Below are 20,073 nucleotides of genomic sequence, written 5' to 3'. Positions count from 1 at the left end.
TCACTGGCTGACTCAGCATTTATTGGCCCTCCCTAATTGTCCTTGAGGATGCTGGTGAGTAGTCTTGAACCACTGCAGTCCTTTGGATACTCACAGTTCTATTGAAAATTATTCTGGAACTTTTCTGCCCTATGGGTTACTCCAAGAAGCTATTAGTTCTCTAATTGGAAATGTAATGACAGCAGGCTTGCTGGCAAATAAACAGTAGGTGCTGGAGTAGGCTATTTGGCCCTTCGAGCTAGCACCACCGTTCATTGTGATCATGGCTGATCATCCATAATCAGTATCCTGTTCCTGCCTTATCCCCATAACCCTTGATTCCACTATCTTTAAGAGCTCTATCCACTTCTTTCTTGAAAGTATCCAGAGAGTTGGCCTCTACTGCCTTCTGCGGCAGAGCATTCCGTATATCCACCACTCTGTGTGAAGAGGTTTTTCCCCCACTGTTCTAAATAGCCTACCCCTTATTTTTAAACTGTGTCCTCAGGTTCTGGACTCACCCATCAGCAGACATGCTTCCTGCCTCCAGAGTGTCCAATCCCTTAATAATCTTATACGCCTCAATCAGATCCCCTCTCATCCTTCTAAACTCAAGTGTATACAAGCCCAGTCGTGCCAATCTTTCAACGTATGATAGTCCTGCCATTCTGGGAATTGACCTCGTGAACTTGCTGCACTCCCTCAATAGCCAGAATGTCTTTCCTCAAATTTGGAGACCAAAACTGCACACAATACTCCAGGTGCGATCTCACCAGGGTCCTGTACAACTGCAGAAGGACCTCTTTGCTCCTATACTCAATTCCTCTTGTTATGAAGGCCAGCATGCTATTAGCTTTCTTCACTGCCTGCTGTGGCAGAGATTGGTTTTGTTTTCAAAAAAAAAAAGCAGCAATAGACAAACTAACGTCCTTGAATTATTTTTGAACAAAAGCAGTGAGTGTGATAATCAAATGTGTTGTCTTGTGTTTTTAAAGCTATTATTGCAAGGTCTCATGCTCAGGAATTTCATGAATTAAAATACCAAAGGTGAGGAAATTGCTGCAAATGCTCAGCAAGTCTAATAGCATCTGTGGAGTAAGAATTGACTGTTAAAATTTCTGGGCAAAGGCTTCTTGACAACTCCTGAAAGGTAATCGACCCGAAACAATAACTCTGTTTTTCTTTCCAGATGATGCCTGACCACTTGAATACTTCCAGTATTTTATGGATATGCAGTCATGAAATCATTGTCCTTTTGTTCTTGAAGCGGTGCTTTTTTGTCATTGCAGAATAATTGACTTCTAACAAGAGTAACATTTACTAAATTCCAACAAATGTTGATTTTTACAATTTACTTGATTATTCCCAACCCCCTCAGCTGCAACACCTAAGTACTTTGCTCACCAACTTAACACTGTCCTGAACTTCAGTCAAATAATGATCCTTTCTTCGATCCTGAACTTTTTTTCTTCCTCCTTCAATTAGCAAGCACGTTTTTGAGCTGTAGTACACGGTGTATCATGCTGAATGGCCTGTACTGTTAGTCCTTTATTCACTCTACAATGGAGTTATTGCTTCTACTTTTCAGGCTTATGAACTTCTAAGTTTGAATCTTCATACATCTTTTAAGTCAGGATCTTAAACTAGTTGCTAATTGGATGAAAGTGAAACTGATTCCCAGTGTTACAGATTGCCAAGAAGTTAATTCATTAAAGCAGCTTACATTTATGCGCTATACAAATGTAAACAAATCAACATATATTTTAACATCAAGGTATGCCATGAGTTACTACAGAAGATCACCAAACGTATGGTTGGAGGATATTTCCAGAAGGCATGTGACAAGGTGCTATATAAAAGGTTACTGCACAAATTAAGAACTCTTGGTGTGAGGGTTACACATTATTGTAGAAAGATTGTTTAGCTGGCAAAATAGAGTATAATCTGAGGAGTAGTCTCTCATGGGTCTCTGCTGGGCTGTTAACATTTTGCAATAGATACTTTTTGTATCAATGACTTGGGTGAAGAAAACAAAGGTATGGTGGCTAAATTTACAGATGCCACCAAGAAAGGCAGCACAGTCGCTCAGTGATTAGCACTGCTGCATCGCAGCATCAGAGACTTGGGTTTGATTCTGCCCTCTGTGGAGTTTGCACATGCTCCCTGTGAATGCATGGCTTCGTCTGGGTTGGGTTTCTTGCCTCAGGCCAAAGATATGCAGGTTTGGTGGATTGGCCGTGCCACATTGCCCATGGTGTGTAGGGATGTGTGGAATAGGTAGATTAGCCATGGGAAATGCAAGATTAAGGGTAGGATATGGGGGTTGGGTCTGGGTGGGATGCTGTTTGGAGGATCGGTGTTGACTTTGGCCGAATGGCCAGCTTCCATGCTGGAGGGATTCTGTGATAGGTAGAAGATTATGCTGTGAAAGTGACATAACAAGGATGTAGAACAATCTAATTTCATGAGTAGACAAAAATCTGGCAGTTGGAGCATAAAGTGTGAAAATCTGAAGTTCTTCGACAGGAAGAATGAAACGGTTTTGAAGAGCAATGACTGCCAAATTCTAAAGCGCAGGAGGATCTAGGTGCTCCAGTGTGAAAGTCAAAGGCTTAATGTAATTATATCCTTTCTTATGACAGGACTTTTACATAAAGGTAAGAATGTGATATTTCAGTTATAAAATGCACTGATGAGTCAACTTATGGAATACGGTCCTTAATTTAGGAAGGATGTAATTGCATTGGGAGCAGTTCACAGGCGTCTTACTAGATTGATACCTGGATTGATCTGGTTATTCTGGGAGGAAAAATTGGACAGGCTGGGCTAATTCATATGAAGCTTAATTTGAAGTGTATGAAATAATGATCTTGATGACTTCGGCACAAAGGATGCTTATCTTCGGCTGTTATTTGCAAAATAATTCGCGCCTAATTTTGATCTTCCCACGAGTATCACTTCACATTTGCCTGGATTAAACACCATCTGCCATTCTGTGCCCCAATCTCCAATCAGTCTGTACCTTGTTGTATCCTTTCACAGTCGTCGGCACTGTCAGCAGCTCCACCAATCATGTCATCTGCAAGCTTACTAATCAGATCACTGATGTTTTTCTCCAGATCATTTATATATACTACAAACAACAGACAATCCCAAGACTGATCCCTGTGAAATGCCACTAGTTGCTGGTCTCCATTCTGAGAAGCAACCTTCCACTGCTACCTGAGGTCTAAGGAAGTGTCACCAGACCCGAAACATTAACTCTTGATTTTTTTTCTTCACAGATGCTGACAGAGCTGAGCTTTTCCAGCAACTGTTTTTGTTCTTCCACTGCTACCCACCGTCTCTTATAACTAAGCCAGTTTTGTATCCATCTAGCCAGCTCACCCCAATCCCTATTTTAGTTTTGGTTTAATCTGCCAAGTGGGTCTTTATCAAATGCCTTACAAAAGTCCATATAAACTGCATCCTCTGCCCTTCATTGTCAATTATCCTTGCCACGTCTTCAAAAAATTTTAATCAGATTTGTGAGACATGATGTTTCCCATACAAAATGATGCTTGTTACTAACTAATCCATTGTCTTGTCCTGCAATATCCTCTCCAAGAGCTTCACCACAGGTGTCAGGGTCTATAATTCCCTGCTTTCATTCTTAAACAAGGCAACAACGTTGGCTGATCTCCTGTCTTCTCTCTGACCACAAGCGAGGACCTAGGATATGAACATATTTGTTAATGCCCTGGCTATTTCTTCCCTTGCCTTTTGCAGCAACCTAGAATACATCCCATCCGGCCCTGGGGACTTGTTTACCTTTGATACAATTCAGGATACCCAAAACTTCCCCCTTCAACATATTGATGTTCACACACTCATCCCTGACCTCAACATCAGTCATGTCCTTTTCCTCTGAGTACAATACAGAGTAGTCATTAAGCATCTCCAGCTTCCTGTGGCTCCATACATAACTTCCCTGCTTTGTCCTTGAGTGGGCCTACTTCCTCTGCTACCCTCTCTCCTTCTAATATATGCATAAAAAGCCTTGGGATTCTCTTTGACATTGTTTGATAAAGACATGCCCTAACCCGTTTTAGCATTCCTAATTCTGCATTTTAATTGGCTTTCTATTTCTCTATACTCCTCAAGGGCATTCAGTTTGCAGCTGCCTAGATGAATTGTATGCTTCCTTTAGACTATCTTGTAATTTACCTTGTCATCCACAGTTCCTGAATCTTGTCATTCCTGTCCTCAGTTTTGCAGGGACATGCACGTCATGGTCTTTAAAAGCCTCCCACATCCCAGATGTAGATTTTCCCTCAAATAACTGCCCCCAGCCCACATTCCTGAGTTCCTGTCTAATTTGGATATAACAGGCCCTTGCCCACTTAAGCACCCTTGCCTGAGGGCCACTTTTGCCCTTCTCCGAGACTGCTCGAAATCTTGTAGCGTTATGGTCACCTAAGCCCAAGATGTTCTCCTACTGAAACATCAATCACCTACCCCGGCTCACTCCCAAAGACCAAGTTTAGTATGGCCTCCCCTCTGGTGTAATTGTCAACATACTGTCTCAAAAAGCCTTCCTGGATGCATCTAAATAATTGCTGTCCATCTGAGCCCCTGGCTGTAAGGGAGTCCAGTCAATAAGAGGAAACGAGTCACCCACCATAACTACCCTCATTTTTAACACCTTTCCAGGATCTGACTACATAACTGTTCCTCTGCCTCCCATTGGAGGGGTTGAGAAGTATTTAGAAAACTCCCAACATTGTGATTTATAATTCTCCCTTCCTCATCCTGACCTCTATCTGTAATGCCTTACTTTGTCCTCCCTCATGACAGCAATGATGTGATCCCTAATCAGCAGTGCCACTCCCCCTCCCTTTTGTTTCCCTTTTCCGTTCCACATAAAACAGCAATATCCTGGAATGTTAAGCTGCCAGTCCTGTTCCTCTAACCATATAGTGGCAATAAAATCATAATTTTATGCAGTATTCCGTGCTGTTAGTTCATCTGTCTTACCTGTTGTTCTTGCAGTGAAGTAAATGCACTCCAGATCTCCATTTTCTGAGCTCTGTGACATCCCTCTTCCTGCTCTTACACTCAACTATGCATATCTCGGTCTCACTATTGTCCCCAGCCCCTGTACTTTCTGGCCTATTGTTCTACACCCCTGCCACTCTAGTTTAAAGTGTCCCAAAGAGTTCTAGCAAACCGCCTACCTGGTATATTGGTGCCGCTCCAGATCAGGTGCAACCCATCCTTGTACAGATCCCACCCTCCCCAGAAGACATTCCCAATTGACCCATATATCTAAACCCCTCCCTCCTACACCATCTCTGTAGCCAAGTGCTCAACTGTACTCTCTCACTGTTCAAAGTCCTGTGTAACTTCAAGGGAACATTGCTTGTTGGTGAGTCCGGATCCCCTGAAGAACATCCCAACCCCATTCTTCTTAACTCTGCAGGGGGTTTTTACCATGGCTAAACCACGTAACCTGCACATCACTGGATACAATGGGACATCTTTTCTTAGCATGGCCATTCTATCTAACCTGCATATATTTGGAACATGGGAGGAAACTGAAGCTCTTGGAGGAACCCTGTACAGACACGGGGAGGTGGTGCAAACTCAACGCTAGTTACCAAGCCTAGAAATGAACCTGGGTCCCTGGTGCGGTGAGGCTAAGTGTTGTGCCACCATGCCACCCAGGACAGAAGAGGCTATTTGGCCTGTTGAGACTGTACCAACTCTGCCAAAAACATCCTGCCCAGACTCACCCCACTCCCATGACTATGCATTTACCACAGTTAATCCAGCTAGCTTGAATATCCCTGGAGACTACAGGGCAATTTTAGCATGGCCAGTTGCCTTGCCAGTACATCATTTGACTGTGGGAGGAAACCAGGTCCCTGGTGCTGTGAGCCAGTAATGCTAATGACTGTAGCACCCTGCCTTTAAGGAAGCAGTTTATCTTTGTATCACCTTTTGAATAAAGGGCAGTTTAAATGCTGAATTGCTGTACCTGATAATGCTCTGTTTATTCCAGCCAGATCCAGAACTGGCTGGTTAAGCTAGTTATCCACTAAAGTCAAATGTGAATTACGTTCTTTGGAATTACAGGAGCAGAGATGAGGAACCGAGCACCAGGGCTTCAAAGATAGTGGACAGTTAGTGATTTAGGTTGGATGTTGGAAATTGAGAGTACAGCAGTAAGTGACTTGGAGTGTTCCTTTACAAAGATAGATACGTGGAGTTGGGTGTTGGTGAGGCAGCATATTGGAGAAAGCTAAATTAGTCAGGTTTTTCAGAGGTTGGTACAAGTTGGGTAGTAACAGTCACAATCTGATGTCCAGGTGAATGAGCGTAGAGGTGATTGGATAGACCATTAGAAATACAAACAGGAGTGGGCTGTTCAGCCTCTTGGGTCCGCTCCATTAGTTCCGTAGGATTGTGGCTTCCCATCTTACAATAGAGAATCATGCCGGATAAACTGGTAACAAAATCATAGCATTTCTCTCCTCCATTGGAATTGGAAGGCCATAAATAAGCGAAATACGCTGAGTTCTGCTATTAATTCTAAGTTAGACTAGTGACTTGTAGGTTACACATTAATTATCCAGTTGTTACTTTTGCTAGCAAAAAGTCGCATTTGAGGTATTGGGAGTTTCCCCAAGGATTAGTATTAGGGCCCAGCTCTCTCTATATTATTTCAGACCTTGGTGTAGAGGATACACTTTCACAATTGGATCATTTGCAGTCTTGGAAGTAATGAACTCTGAGGATTGATGGTGTGGAGCTTCAGAAGTACTTAGAATGTTGGATTGAGTTTATTAATGATGAAAGAAATTTAACACAGTGATTAATTTTGGTGGATGGAACAAGGAGGAACAATGTTAAGGGTAGAATTCCAAAGGGATTGAAGGAGCATAGTGTGTGTGTAAGTAATGGAGGGTGGCAGGCTAGATCCTTCTAAATGTACGGCATTCTAAGCTTTATGAAAAGGGTCACTGGTTATACACGTAAAGAAATGGTGCACTAGTTTGGCTCCTCAACCTCCCCTGCTAGTTCTGGATGCCACATTCTAGGAAGGATGTGAAGACATTAGTGAAGGTCTGCAAGAAAAATTTCTCAGATGAGGGCTTTAGTTACGTAAACATATTAGAAATTTGGAACTGTTTTCCTTGGAGAAAACGTCAAGACAAGATTTGATTGATATTCAAAATCAAGCCATTGTGGAGCTGGTATGTAGGGAGGAACATTTCTCCTTGGTGAAACAGTTGCATAACAAAGAATGCAGATTAAAAGTAATTCTCAAAAGAATACGATGCTGACATGAAGAAAAGCTCAGAATCTGGGGCTTTGTCTGAGGTAGATTTGATTGAGGCTTTCAAGACTATTTTGATATCAATATCTGGGCAGGAAGAATGTACTGGATTACACGGAGTGACTACAGGCAGTTACTCTTTCAAGTAGCCAGCACAGACACAACTGGCTGAATGGTTCAGCAAGGAGGACACTTAGAAAAATCAGCATTTTAATACCACCCCTCCAACGGTGACTAAAATAAGTCCCTGGGGATCCAAGGACCAGGTCATGTCTTCCAATGCCAACCTCTACTGGCAGTAATGACATAGTCAAGTTGACCAGAACTACAGATTGGATCAGTGTTGATTTTCGTGTTTCTTCTAGTCAGTATCAGTTGAAATGATTGAGAGTATCTTCTTGCCACTGCTGAAAGACATGAGGACTTGCATTCCTCCTAAACAAAAATGATACCCCATTCTGTTAGGGAGACCCAGGAGGGTTGTACTGCTGTGTGCGAACCAAAGAGGTCCTCTCACTGCGTTGTGGCACCATGCTCTTTTAATTTAGTTCAATACCAAACCGATCAGTGTTTTGAAAGTAAAGTCACTTTTTCCTTGAGTTAATCGGTTAGATCACAATGAATGATGCTGAAAACTTGCAAAATACTATGCTACCCTCTTCCTAGGATTCAAAATTCTTCTGTCCTGCTGCAAGGGAAGTGAATCTCAAACAGATCACTTTCTTGTTCCCAGTATAATCCAGATCTTTCCACAGTGCATGGGGTTTTGTATGTGTTTAAATACTATAGCTGTATCAATAAATTTTGTTCAATAATGTCTTTACATGTTTTTACTTGGGGAAAAAAATTTAAACGCAGCTCTGTTTGAGGGAGTTATCCTTTGAGGGGTGGGGGGGGGAATTGCTTTGAAACTTTTTTGAAGACCTCACTTATTTAGAGTGTCAAGTGTTTTGTTTCCATTTCCCAATATTAACAGTTACACCTTAGTGATGGTATTCAGTTGGTGCTCTCAATCTCCATTTAAATTTTTAACAGCATTTATTCCCCATATTCCTTCTCTGACCTGTTCCAATTTCTGATCTAATTAGAATGATATTACAGGACTTTGGCTGAGATTCAATTCATGACATCAGTCAGATTTGATTTGGAACTGGGAATGCAAAAATTTTCAACCCCACGTTTAAGTTTTGGAATCATTTTCACTTCCCTGGGTTTGTTCCATTGGAATGCAGCCTGAGGAATTTTATTCTGATTTCCTTTCCAATGAATTTGAAAATACCTAAAGTGAGACTTCTCAAAGTCTGCAGCTCCCTGATTTCTCAACTGAAGAATCCTGCTAGCACATGCTTTCTTGCATGTTCCCTGTGATTGAGTTGAATGCTGGATGACAGCATCTGGAGTGCACAGTGTTTGCACCAACCACAAAAATTGATAGGAGCCCCCGGAGGCAACTAAAGTGCAGTCTGCCATTTTAGAATTAAAATCTGCACTGGTGTTTTGGCGTATACTGAAAATTGTAATTCAGGTTATGTTCTGAGAGTGGTTATATTTCAGAAATACCACCAAGTTATATACCTGTGTGTTCTGAAACAATCAGATTCTACATTTTTTTGGGTTGTGCACAAAAGAGGAATAGGCATGGGTAATGAAACAGATTATGATATACTTATTAATGCAAATGACTTATGCAGGTAGAGTACTGAATCTTGACTCAAAGGTAGGCTTCTAGTGCCACTGCTTTTGAAGTTTCACTTGCTGGTCAACTCGAGTGAATAGCTTTTCTAGAATTGCATTATTCCCCTGAGAACAGGAAGCAAAATCTCCAAATCCCTCTAGTTGAGAGCTGGTATAATGGATTGTCTACACTCGTTAACCCCCCCAACTTTTCCCCCCTCTGCCCTTCTCTCCTCCCCCCAACATTATCATCCCCATCACCCTTGGAACTTTGTCAGTAATATAGTCAGTTCAGATTTTTGCCTTTAGGACTGTGACGTATGGTGCGTTAAATGCTATGATTGCCCAGGAAATCTTGCATCCTTCAGTGTAAAGTTCCTTCTGCTAAAACTTTTCCTCACTACTGCACGTACCAAGTTATTCAGTTGTTTTTTTCCCCTGGCCTAAAAATGAACAATGTGAGTTTTGATTTTCATTTGATTTGCTGGCCTGAATAGTGCAGATACTTACCTGTATTGCCTGACTGAGATGGGAACTATTTTGGGGTGCATGTTACTAACCTCTGAAAATGTGTCAATTTGTAACGGTTGCTTTTGAGCAAAAGAAGACCAAAAGCATTTTGTTACTATGTTGTATTTTCTGAAGAAGGGTCTAGGTCTGAAACATCAGCATCCTGTTCCTTTGCTGCTTGGTCTGCTGCATTCATCCAGCTCTACACATTGTTATCTCTGCTACTATGTTGTGTTTAATTAAAAAGTCTCTCTATCCTGCCACGTGTTAGTGTCTCTGTGATCAGAGATAACCACCTACAAACCGATGTCCATTTCATGCCCGCCAACTCCCACAGCCACCTGGAATACACCACCTCCCACCCACCTTCCTGCAAAAATTCTATCCCCTATTCCCAGTTCCTTCGCCTCCACCGCATCTGCTCCCAGGATGAGGCGAGGCATTCCATTCCCACACGTCCCAGATGTCCTCATGCTTCAAGGGCCGCTACCCCCCCCCCCCGCAGTGATCAAGAGCACCCTCGACCATGTCTCCCGCATTTCCTGCACCTCATCCCTCACACCCTGCCCTCGCAATAACCGCCAAAAGAGAATCCCCCTTGTCCTCACATACCACCCCACCAACCTCCGGATCCAATGCATCATCCTCCGACACTTCCACCATTTACAATCTGACCCCACCATGCTCTCCTCTCCACCTGTCGTCTTTTTCCAACCCCACCCTTGTCTGCCTTCCGGAGAGACGACTCTTGGCGACTCCCTTGTCCGCTCCACACTCCCCTCCAACCCCACCACACCCGACACTTGCCCTTGCAACCGCAGAAAGTGCTACACCTGCCTCACCCCCATCCCAGGCCCCAAGATGACTTGACACATCAAGCAGATGTTCACCTGCACATCTGCCAATGTGGTATACTGCATCCGCTGTAGACAGTGTGGCCCCCTCTACTTTGGGGAAACCAAGTGGAAGCTTGGGGATCGCTTTGCAGAACACCTCCGCTCGGTTCACACTAAACAACTGCACCTCCCAGTCGCAAACCATTTTAACTCCCCCTTCCATTCTTTAGATGACATGTCCATCTGGGGCCTCTTGCAGTGCCATAATGATGCCACCTGAAGGTTGCAGGAGCAGCAACTCATATTCCACTTGGGAACCCTGCAGCCCAATGGTATCAATGTGGATTTCACTAGCTTCAAAATTCTCTCTTCCCCCCCCCCCCGCACTACATCCCAAAACAAGCCCAGCTCGTCCCTGCCTGCCTAACCTGCTCTTCCTCTTACCTATCCCCTCCTCCCACCTCAACCACACCTCCATTTCCTACCTACTAACCTCATTCTGCCCCCTTGACCTATCCTTCCTCCCTGGACTGACGTATCCCACCCCTGCCTCCCCACCCATACTCTCCTCTCCACCTGTCTTCTCCTCTATTCGTCCTCAGTCCGCCGCCTCCTCTCTCCCTATTTATTTCAGAATCCTCTTCCCCATTCCCTTTTTTCTGATGAAGGGTCTAGGCCTGAAACGTTAGCTTTTGTGCTCCTAAGATGCTGCTTGGCCTGCTGTGTTCATCCAGCCCCACACTTTTTTATCTTAGTGTCTCTGTGCTGTTTTCAACATATTTACAGGTATATCAAGAGGCCAGCTTACACTCTGCATACAACTTGGGCTACTTTATCTGGGTGAACAATCATGATGTTTGCCTTTGAGTTCGTGTACTTAATTTGTACATTCTTACTGAAGTAGCTATAGAGACATTTCGACCATAAGATATTAGAGCAGAAATAGAGCATTCAGCCCATCAACTCTCCTCTATCATTTAATCATGGCTGATATGTTTCTCAACCCCATTCTTCTGCTTCATCCCCTTATTAATCGAAAACTTGTCTGTCTCTTGGCTTAAATGCAGTCTGACTTCGCTTCTGCAGAGTTCCGCAGATGTGCCACCCTCCAGCTGAAGTAATTCCTCCTCATTTCAGCTGTAAACTGTTGCCCCTTCACCCTGGAGCTGTGCCTTTGGCCCTTTGTCTCCCCCACAAGCGGAAAGACCTTCTCTACATCCACACTGTATCCAAACCTCTCAGTATTTTATTTTGCAGTAAATAACTTTGGTCTGTTGTGAGAGTTGATCTCTGGTTTGTAATTTCAGGTTGAGGATGAACTGAAATCAATTTGTAATGACATTCTGGATGTACTGGATAAACACCTCATTCCTGCTGCCAACTCTGGAGAGTCAAAGGTTTTCTACTATAAAATGTACGTACTGGGCATTTTGGGATATTCTAGATTTCCATGCTGAGTATGCTCACCTGTCATCTTGGTTGAACTGATCTATTTGTTGTGTGCTATTGTTGCCCTTTGGATAGAATTTCTATTTAGTAAAGCAGGATTTGTAGGTAAAAGTTATGACATTTCATTTCTGCCAGCCAATGAAAAATGGCCTAACTAAAAATGGGTGTTCCCAGAATGGTCTAGTGGGTAAAATCACTGCTTGGAGTGGTAGTGAAGTATAATGAAAAAACCACAAATCAAATTACTGATATGCTCTGAGTTAGCTGCCCTCCATTTATTTAGGAGAACCACAGTTAGCCAAGTGCCCTAGTTGAGAGAAGGGAAAGGAAAAAAGTGGCCAAAAATTATGCTTCTCAGTAATGCCTGATATGAAGTACTTCACTCGTGTCTTGAGATTTCACCAGTGTTGATAAGTCTGTTGCGTGCCTTTTGCTTTGAAGCTATAATTACAGTTAAACGAACAGTTTTAGGGCAGTAAGACCAGTCACAACAAACTTTATCCTCATTACAGGAAAGGTGATTACCACAGGTATCTGGCAGAGTTTGCGACAGGGAATGACCGGAAGGAGGCAGCAGAAAACAGCCTGGTTGCATACAAGGCGGCTAGTGATATTGCAATGACAGAACTTCCACCGACACACCCCATCCGCTTAGGCCTTGCTTTGAATTTCTCTGTATTCTACTATGAAATTCTGAACTCTCCTGACCGTGCCTGCAGGTATGTACACTGAATAAAAACTGCAACAAGTAGTTGGGTTTACAGTTGTTGCCTTCTTTCTTAAGGTTGCTGATCCATGTTAGCTGACCTCTGCTACCTGATCTGAGAAATCCATATTTGTAACGGCAGGGCAGAGAGCCTAATTGTAGGCAAATTGTTACCTCTGTCCAGAGTTAAATATTTTGGCCTCATTTTGTTCATCAGAGTACCGAGTGCTACAATGTCTTTTGAAGGAGATTTTAAACTAAAGTCCTGTCGTATTCCTGTGGGTGGTTTTAGGTAAATATTAAGATTGTGGCACATTTTCAAGGGATTTCGGATGCTGACCTGGCTAACGTCTCTCCTCATGCAGTGTTGCCAAAACAAATGAATGGGCTATTCATCTCCACTGTTTGTGGGAGGTAGCTAGTGTATAACGGTTGCAGTTTTTATCCAATGAACCACCATACTGAAAACAGTAAGACTCGATGTTAACTGTTGCGACTGAAATGCTAAGTGCTTGTCTGTTTTCAAATGTAGTTGAGTTGGCTGAAGCAACAAAATAAAAATCATTTTCACTTCTCAGATTGGCAAAGGCAGCATTTGATGATGCAATTGCGGAACTGGACACCTTGAGTGAAGAAAGCTACAAGGACTCTACACTTATTATGCAGTTGTTACGTGACAACTTGACACTATGGACTTCAGACATGCAGGGAGATGGTATGTAACTAGCAAATACTTCTGATTTCCACGGAACTTTGTTTTCATTGCTCAATGCAGTCAGTTCCATTTTTTGCCTTGATGTTCTTTGTCTTTGGCTGGCTGACACATCAAAATAATTGTGGTGGGGAGTCATGTTCATTTGATGTATTTAAATTTGTGCTCCAACAGCTCTGGAGATTCTTCAGTACAAATGCAGCAAGGATTATTTGTCCATGCATGTCATATAGCTAAAGTAGCAGAGGGTGCCTTTTTCCTATGTGGGGTATATCATGTCCTATTTCCTTTTGAATACGCTTCGGAAGAAAAATGAGCTATTGAGTCACTTCTGCATTAGCTTGCTTTCTAATCAAACCAAATGTCATCTGAAAGAGAATTGTTCTCATCTGTTCAAAGGACTCAACCAGTTGGAATTGAGAATTTGGCCCAACTCAACTTTTAACGTTTGCAAGAGTTAAACTTTGATTCTCCTGAGCATAAAATCAGGAGTAGGCCATTAACCTCCTTGAATCTGCTCTTCATGATGTGAGGCTCATGAAAATGCTTTTTAAAGTAACAGCTCAATTCAGATATTGTGGGTCCTCATCAGGGAGAGCGCTTAATGGTGTGGTGTTAATAGCGTACTTTATTTAGTCTGCTGATAGCACTTTGGTGAACTCGGTTTTGCTTCATGATTTCTGTCCAGCATCTGCAGATGGATTTTAGCATTTCCCAAAATAGGCTGCAATAAGGATGTTGGCGGCAGTTATATCCAGCAGCAACAAATCTCTAATTCACTGAGACTTAAACATTTAGGCAAAACAAAAAGTGAAATCGCAATTTATCTTTGCCTCTAGGGATAACAGCATTCAAATACAGCATGTTGATTATGGACAAATCATTTTTTTAGAACACAAATACTTAAACTCAAATTCGGACCAAAAGTTTATGAAATCTTAGTTTGAGGTTTCAGTTTCAAGCTGACTTGGAATTGGTGTATATTTGGATTCCAGCTACTTATCATTTGTTTTTATTTCCTGTCCCCATGTGCCATATTATTTTGTTTCCTGTACTCTCTCCAGTATGGTGACAACATGGCCTTAATGGTATTGACTAATGATTTCGCCTTTACTTGGCAGTTTTTCCACTAATTATTAATAAATATTTGCCTTCTGAGCCTAGGTGACATTAGTTGGTATTGTGAAAAACAGGCCCCTGTAATCGTATGTCTTTCTGTTTCATTGAGGATTCTCCTCTTTTACTTATGTTCCCTTTGTGGACAGTTTAATTTTCCTCTTCGGTATTTACATTCCTGTTTTGTTTCTTCCACTCCTTTCTCCTTCCTGAATAGATTCATAAAGGATATGAACCAATCATTCCCCTGTAATCTGTACTTTGTAAGTCATTCAGAATGCCAAGCATTTGTCATATCACCAGATGTCACAATACCATTTTAAAGCTAGGTTTTCATGATGTATTGTTAGGGCCTTATCCTGGATGAGATGGCGTCACTGGAACGAGTGTGTCATATCACTTGCTGAAACTGGCCTATTTTATGGTTCTTGCTGTAAACATTAAGTTATACTTAGCTCATATTGGGACATTTGAGACTGGGCACAGCCTTGTGTGCTGTATCTCAACAAACTATTTAGAGCTGACAAGTGAAGTTCAAATTTTACCTGTACTTATCCCCTTGTATCAACTATTTTTGAAAATAGCATTCCCAGAGCTGTGGGGGGGTAGGTGCTGGATTATGCTTATATGCCCTTGGTTTTCGGCGGCTCAGATTTTGGGGAGGACTCCTCACAATGTACAGGGGGGAAAAAAAACCACTATTCCATCACTAACCTTTAACTCCAGAGAAACCTAGGCCAGTAAGAGGTAGGACATTTAAATTGTTTTTGGGTTTTTGTTTTTCATATTTATCTGGTATTGTGACATCTGTCTCATCCTCGCATTAACCAGTGTGGCTTATCTCACAGCAAGGTCTGTTTCGGTACTCTCAGCATTGGACATTGAGCTGCATTTCAAAAAGTGGGCATGTTTGGACTTCAGTTTGTGATTTCAGCTGCTTGTGGATTTCTGCTGTGTTGTAGTTTGATCTGTTGTCACAATCAGCATACGATAGACTGGGATCATGATGTTCTGCATCATGCATGGCTGTCTTCATTCAGGACCTAGTAGTTTTGTCATGATGTAAATAGGGTAATTGTGCCCTGAATCTGGCCATGCTTCAGATGAGCTGCTACTTAATTCACTCATTCCTTGCTCTGACTTATTGGTGTGCTTGCTGATCTGAAAGATATAAGGTCTCTGCTACTTTTGTCCTATTTGTGTGTGCCCAAATGACCACTTGAGTAATTGAGCTCTAAGCTGAAGCAGGTAATGACACCCTTCCCTACCTTTGGGTTTGAAGTCTGTGAAATAAAATCCTATGCTTAATTCCCCTGACTTCTGCAATCTCTAGTATGATGCAGCATGCATTACAGCTGGTTCCGTCCACACACAGCTGACTAATTCACTCCAGCACTTTGCATCAATGTGACACTATTCATATCAGCCATTGTTAAATTGTCTAGCACACCTGGAATTGTAAGGAGGCTCATGCTTCGTTTTTGCCGGCGAGGGGTCTATTAACGATCAGTGTCACATGCACAGCCTGTAACTTTTATTGTTTTGAGTTAGATTGAGATATAACTGCTGGAGATTTCACAGTATCACTGACTGGTATACAAACCTTTTGGATTTGTTTTTGGTGATGGGAACTTTTTCTGTTGTTTCAGACTGTGCAGTGTCTTCCAGTACACATCGAAAATCGTTTTAATCTGTGCATTACCCACAATTGGCACTTGAACGCTGGACCTAGTAAAATGCAAAATGTGCTGCAGTGGATAATAGCCTCACTTCTAGAGCTGTGATTTTTGAATTTGGTATCTCTGACCTATTAAACTAATTTCTTTCTTGATTAGTGGTCAGCTGACTTAAAGCAAAAACTTCTAGGTTATAATTGTGCAGTTCAGCACGAGTTAAATCAGTGCATTAGCTTTTATATTCCAGAAATTATTTCCTTTTTAGCAATGGAAGAAAGTTTGCTTTTGTTCTAACCTACATTCAGATTTTGGTGGGAGTGAAATAATATAAAATTTATCGACCTCAGGATTTCTGGAGTTCTAGGTGACACTGGTGCATTACTCCATATAATATCAATATTTTAGCCTAGCAAGAATGCACAATATGATTCAAGCAACCATTCCATTGCACTATTTTCAGATGATGCTGTGCAATCAATTGATGAAAACATGCTTAAAAGCAGTTTGAATTGTTGCAAGTAATATTTTTTGCTCCCACAGCAAGGTTATCTTTAGATGTTGGAGGTTGTCCCCTGCTACTGTCTGCAGTCAAGGATCCCAACAATATTTAAGCTGAGGTCAGAAAGAACAGCTTGCTGAGTTAACTACTTAATCTTTGCAGTCAAATTATTCCTGGGTAGTAATTTTGATATCTCCCCTGCTTCCAGATAAACTTCCAGTGTGCAAAGTTTGACTAGAATCCAAGTCATGAATTGAATTATGAGCAGTTTGAGAAGTTGGTATTCCTTTGTCTCACCATGTGTACATCTTTGGCTGGAATTATTGGGAATGGGACTTGTGCCTCTGTCATGAATGACAGAAAAGGTTTCCCAAAGGGAGTGAGTGACCTTCTAGAAGATTACCTTAACCTACCTTGACCTTGTGTGGGGAAAGCAGATTGTACTTCTAAAATTCTACCCTATGCTATTCTAATTGGTATTAATCCATTATAACATAACACGTAGGATGCTTTTTAATGAAGTAATTCATGGCCTGTGGTCCCATTATTGAATAATGCATTTGCTTATGCTTGAGGTGTAGCATCCACCAGATGTTCCAACCACATGGTCTGTTGCTGGTCTGAACATGGTGACAAGAATTTATAGCCTAACGGTTCCCTTCTGCTTTTTACTTGCTTGTGTTACTGAATACACCTTTTCCAAAGACTACTATTGAATGCAGTTTTTACTAGAATTTATGCTTTTAGAATAATTAAAGTGAGCAGATCTGTTTATATATTTATTTCTGCTTTGACATGCTCTTCCAGCTGAGGCTTTACACCTGGGTGATATGCCAAACTCCCTGTTATTCCATGACCTGGTCTTACTTGCTGATCATTATTCCTAATGTTGGGTTTTTAGGGTGGTGCATACTGATCATCTTTTTAAAACAAAACTGAATAAAGTTAAAATGTAGCCTGCTTCTCAGGGTTGAAGAATGACAAAGCCATAAGTGGAAGGTGGGTTGGAGCAAATTGACCATGGCTTCAGCAGCTGGAATGCAACAGCTAATCTTGAAAATGCTGCATGTTATCTGTGAAAGTTGCTGCTCGGGAGGCTGTAGCTGGTTAGTTAGTTGTGCAGCTGGTGTATATAAATTGATTGTCTTTCCTCTTGCCTCATTCCTTTTTGTACAGGTGAGGAACAGAGTAAAGATGTGGTGCAAGATGTTGATGACGACAATCAGTGAGAAGACATGGCGAATGAGAAGACCCTGTCTGCCCCTCTCCTGTCCCTCCCCACAGTCCTAGTCCAAGCTGAGAACCAGTAAATTTGATGTTGGTGCTGGACCTCAGAATTAGCTATTGCCCATTTGGGTTCCGAGGATTATTTTTGTTTTTTATTTTTATTTTTTACTTGTTTAAAATAAAATCTAAAAGCAATGCTGTCTCTCTATGGATGTTTAACTGGGACCTGCTTTCTTGACTAGCTACCACAGTTATTCGGAAATCGTTTTAAAACAACTGCTCAATTCTACCTAATGCAGCGTTGATTAGTTCATCCCTGCACTACTTTAACCAGTTGAGATCTGAGCATTGAATTTGAATTGGCGGTTGGTCATGAATTGCAATGAATGTCAGACAAGCCTGTGTGCCGTGAGCGCCTCCCCACAAAATAGCCCTTTGTGTGTTGTGCTTCTTGCAACACACCAATCCATCTTAACCCTCTTAGCAACTGCATGCTGTTGGTTTGCTTATCTTTTATTCCCCAAAAAAGTACTTGCAGCAACTAGTGTGGCTAAACAAATACAACTGTATTTTTTGTGAGCAGTTTAAATAGCTTGCTCAAAGTCTGTGAGCCTGATGTGCAGTGTTTTTCTTCAGTGCTTTTAATCCTAAAGATGGCAGATGACAGTTACAATCCATAGATAGTCCTTTGCTGTTTTTTTGTCCATCCTGGCAGAGCAGGTCATGTTTGAGCTGCTGTTGAAGCCTGCATGCTTAAAACAAGTTTTGTTTTTTTCCTACCCACTCCTCCTTTTTCTCCCCACCCCTTCTCTTTCTCTCTCTTTGTTCAGTATGTGTAACTTGAAGCTAATTTGTACTACTGGATATATCTGACTGGAGCCACCGATACAGATCTGTATCCTTCTTACTGAAACACAGCATGGATTAATATTAAACTTAAATAAAAGAACCTAAATTAAGATCTCTTGCTGTTTTATCCTGTTTGTTTTGCAGACATTGAGAAGAGAACACAGTGAATAGGAAGATTAAATGAAGGGAGGAGTGTTGCTGTTACTATCTTACATATGCTCTTGGTCTTGATGCCAGCATTGGAAGTAAGATTGTAGGGAGTGAGAGAAGTAAGAGAACCTTTTGACATTGCTTGTGTTTTAGTTAAGCTGACTTAAAATATTTTGTTGGAAAGCTGGTATTACCTGGCAGTGGTTTTGGACGCTAGTATGATGTGAAGAATCCAGTGCAGCCTAGCCTCCCCATATTACACCCTGGCTGTTGTACTGGGTTGATGTTTGAGATGATGTGATTGCCTTTCCCCTCCTGAAACAGTTGATGCTGCTTACAGTTTTACTGATATCAACAATCCTTTGCTACTTTGGCAAAAAGAAAATGCTTAAGTGTATGAAGTGGAGTAAGTTCTGCTCTTGTCCCAAGCCTGTACATTTTTGCCATTTCTTTAGCAGTGCTATTTGATTAGGTTACCTTCATTCCTTAGTTTAGAGCTGTAGCCAAAACCTATTCTGTATCCAGTGACCACAGCTGTGATGTCTGGGGCAATTGTCTTCAATAGACATTAGCTGGAAATCACCTCAAGCTTGAGGAGAATCTTTCCCTTGATCTGTATGCATTGCATTGCTTAAAATTAAGATTGTCTGCCTAGGAATTGTTTATGAATCCGAGCTACCAAATCAAATAAAATAAGTATTTATTTAAGTAAATGTTATGTTTTCACCACTAACTTAATGTATTGTGAAGTAAAGATGAAATAATGGCTGAAAAGGGAGGAGAAGGACTAATCTTGAAATGGTACTGCAAGGGCTGTTGAATACAACCATTAAAGCTGTGGTTAATTTTTCAGCAAAATGTCTTCAAAGGGGAGCAGGTCACTTGATGGTTGGAGACAATTTCCTACTGCTCAGTTTCTGGTAATAAGAAGCCTGTTCCTGATGAATTTTTGGAAAAGCTGCACAGGAAAAATAAAGCAAGTGCAATCAATTAGAGTAGAGAACATAATGAAGACTTAATTGAGCCCAGCTAAAATAATGTCAAAGATATTGGCTGATGAAATGTGTGTGTTCAGTTTTTTGAGAATGAAGGTAATCACTTAGCAAAGGCAGTGTTGGTAGTGTTTCAGTACCTCCTAGGTTTTGAATCAAGAGTATGGGGGGAGAAAAGTGAACCTTTCAGCTAGAGTAATTAGTAATTGGTGATCTATTTGAACTGAGAAACAGGCATAAGAAATATCAAAATATTAAGCAAAAGGAGGGAGCAATGCTCGTTGGATGGAAGCTTGAATTTTATCTTAATTTGGGTGATACACTAGATAATTGGTAACTAAATTGTTATTTTAAGCGTTGAACTCTGAATGAAAACA

General features: G+C 41.5%; 1 protein-coding gene across 2 annotated transcripts in view; it reads left to right on the top strand.

Moving 5' to 3' along the window:
• ywhae1 (tyrosine 3-monooxygenase/tryptophan 5-monooxygenase activation protein, epsilon polypeptide 1) overlaps positions 1-18,664 on the top strand; it is a 42,037-nt gene extending 23,373 nt beyond the window's left edge. Inside the window, exons 3-7 of one of the 2 annotated variants that reach the window (XM_059655448.1) lie at positions 11,628-11,734; positions 12,282-12,488; positions 13,054-13,190; positions 14,521-14,566; positions 17,655-18,664. In XM_059655448.1, the coding sequence (XP_059511431.1) occupies positions 11,628-11,734; positions 12,282-12,488; positions 13,054-13,190; positions 14,521-14,528 (459 nt within the window). In that variant the 3' untranslated portion in view covers positions 14,529-14,566; positions 17,655-18,664. The remainder of the gene's footprint in view (positions 1-11,627; positions 11,735-12,281; positions 12,489-13,053; positions 13,191-14,520; positions 14,567-17,654) is intronic. The other variant, XM_048556813.2, reaches the window with a different exon arrangement.
• Positions 18,665-20,073: the final 1,409 nt, after the last annotated feature.

This window comes from Stegostoma tigrinum, chromosome 27 (genome assembly GCF_030684315.1).
Source record: "Stegostoma tigrinum isolate sSteTig4 chromosome 27, sSteTig4.hap1, whole genome shotgun sequence".
Taxonomy (NCBI): domain Eukaryota; kingdom Metazoa; phylum Chordata; class Chondrichthyes; order Orectolobiformes; family Stegostomatidae; genus Stegostoma; species Stegostoma tigrinum.
Note: the sequence above shows the minus strand (reverse complement) of the source record. Positions and strands in the feature narration are given on the sequence as shown.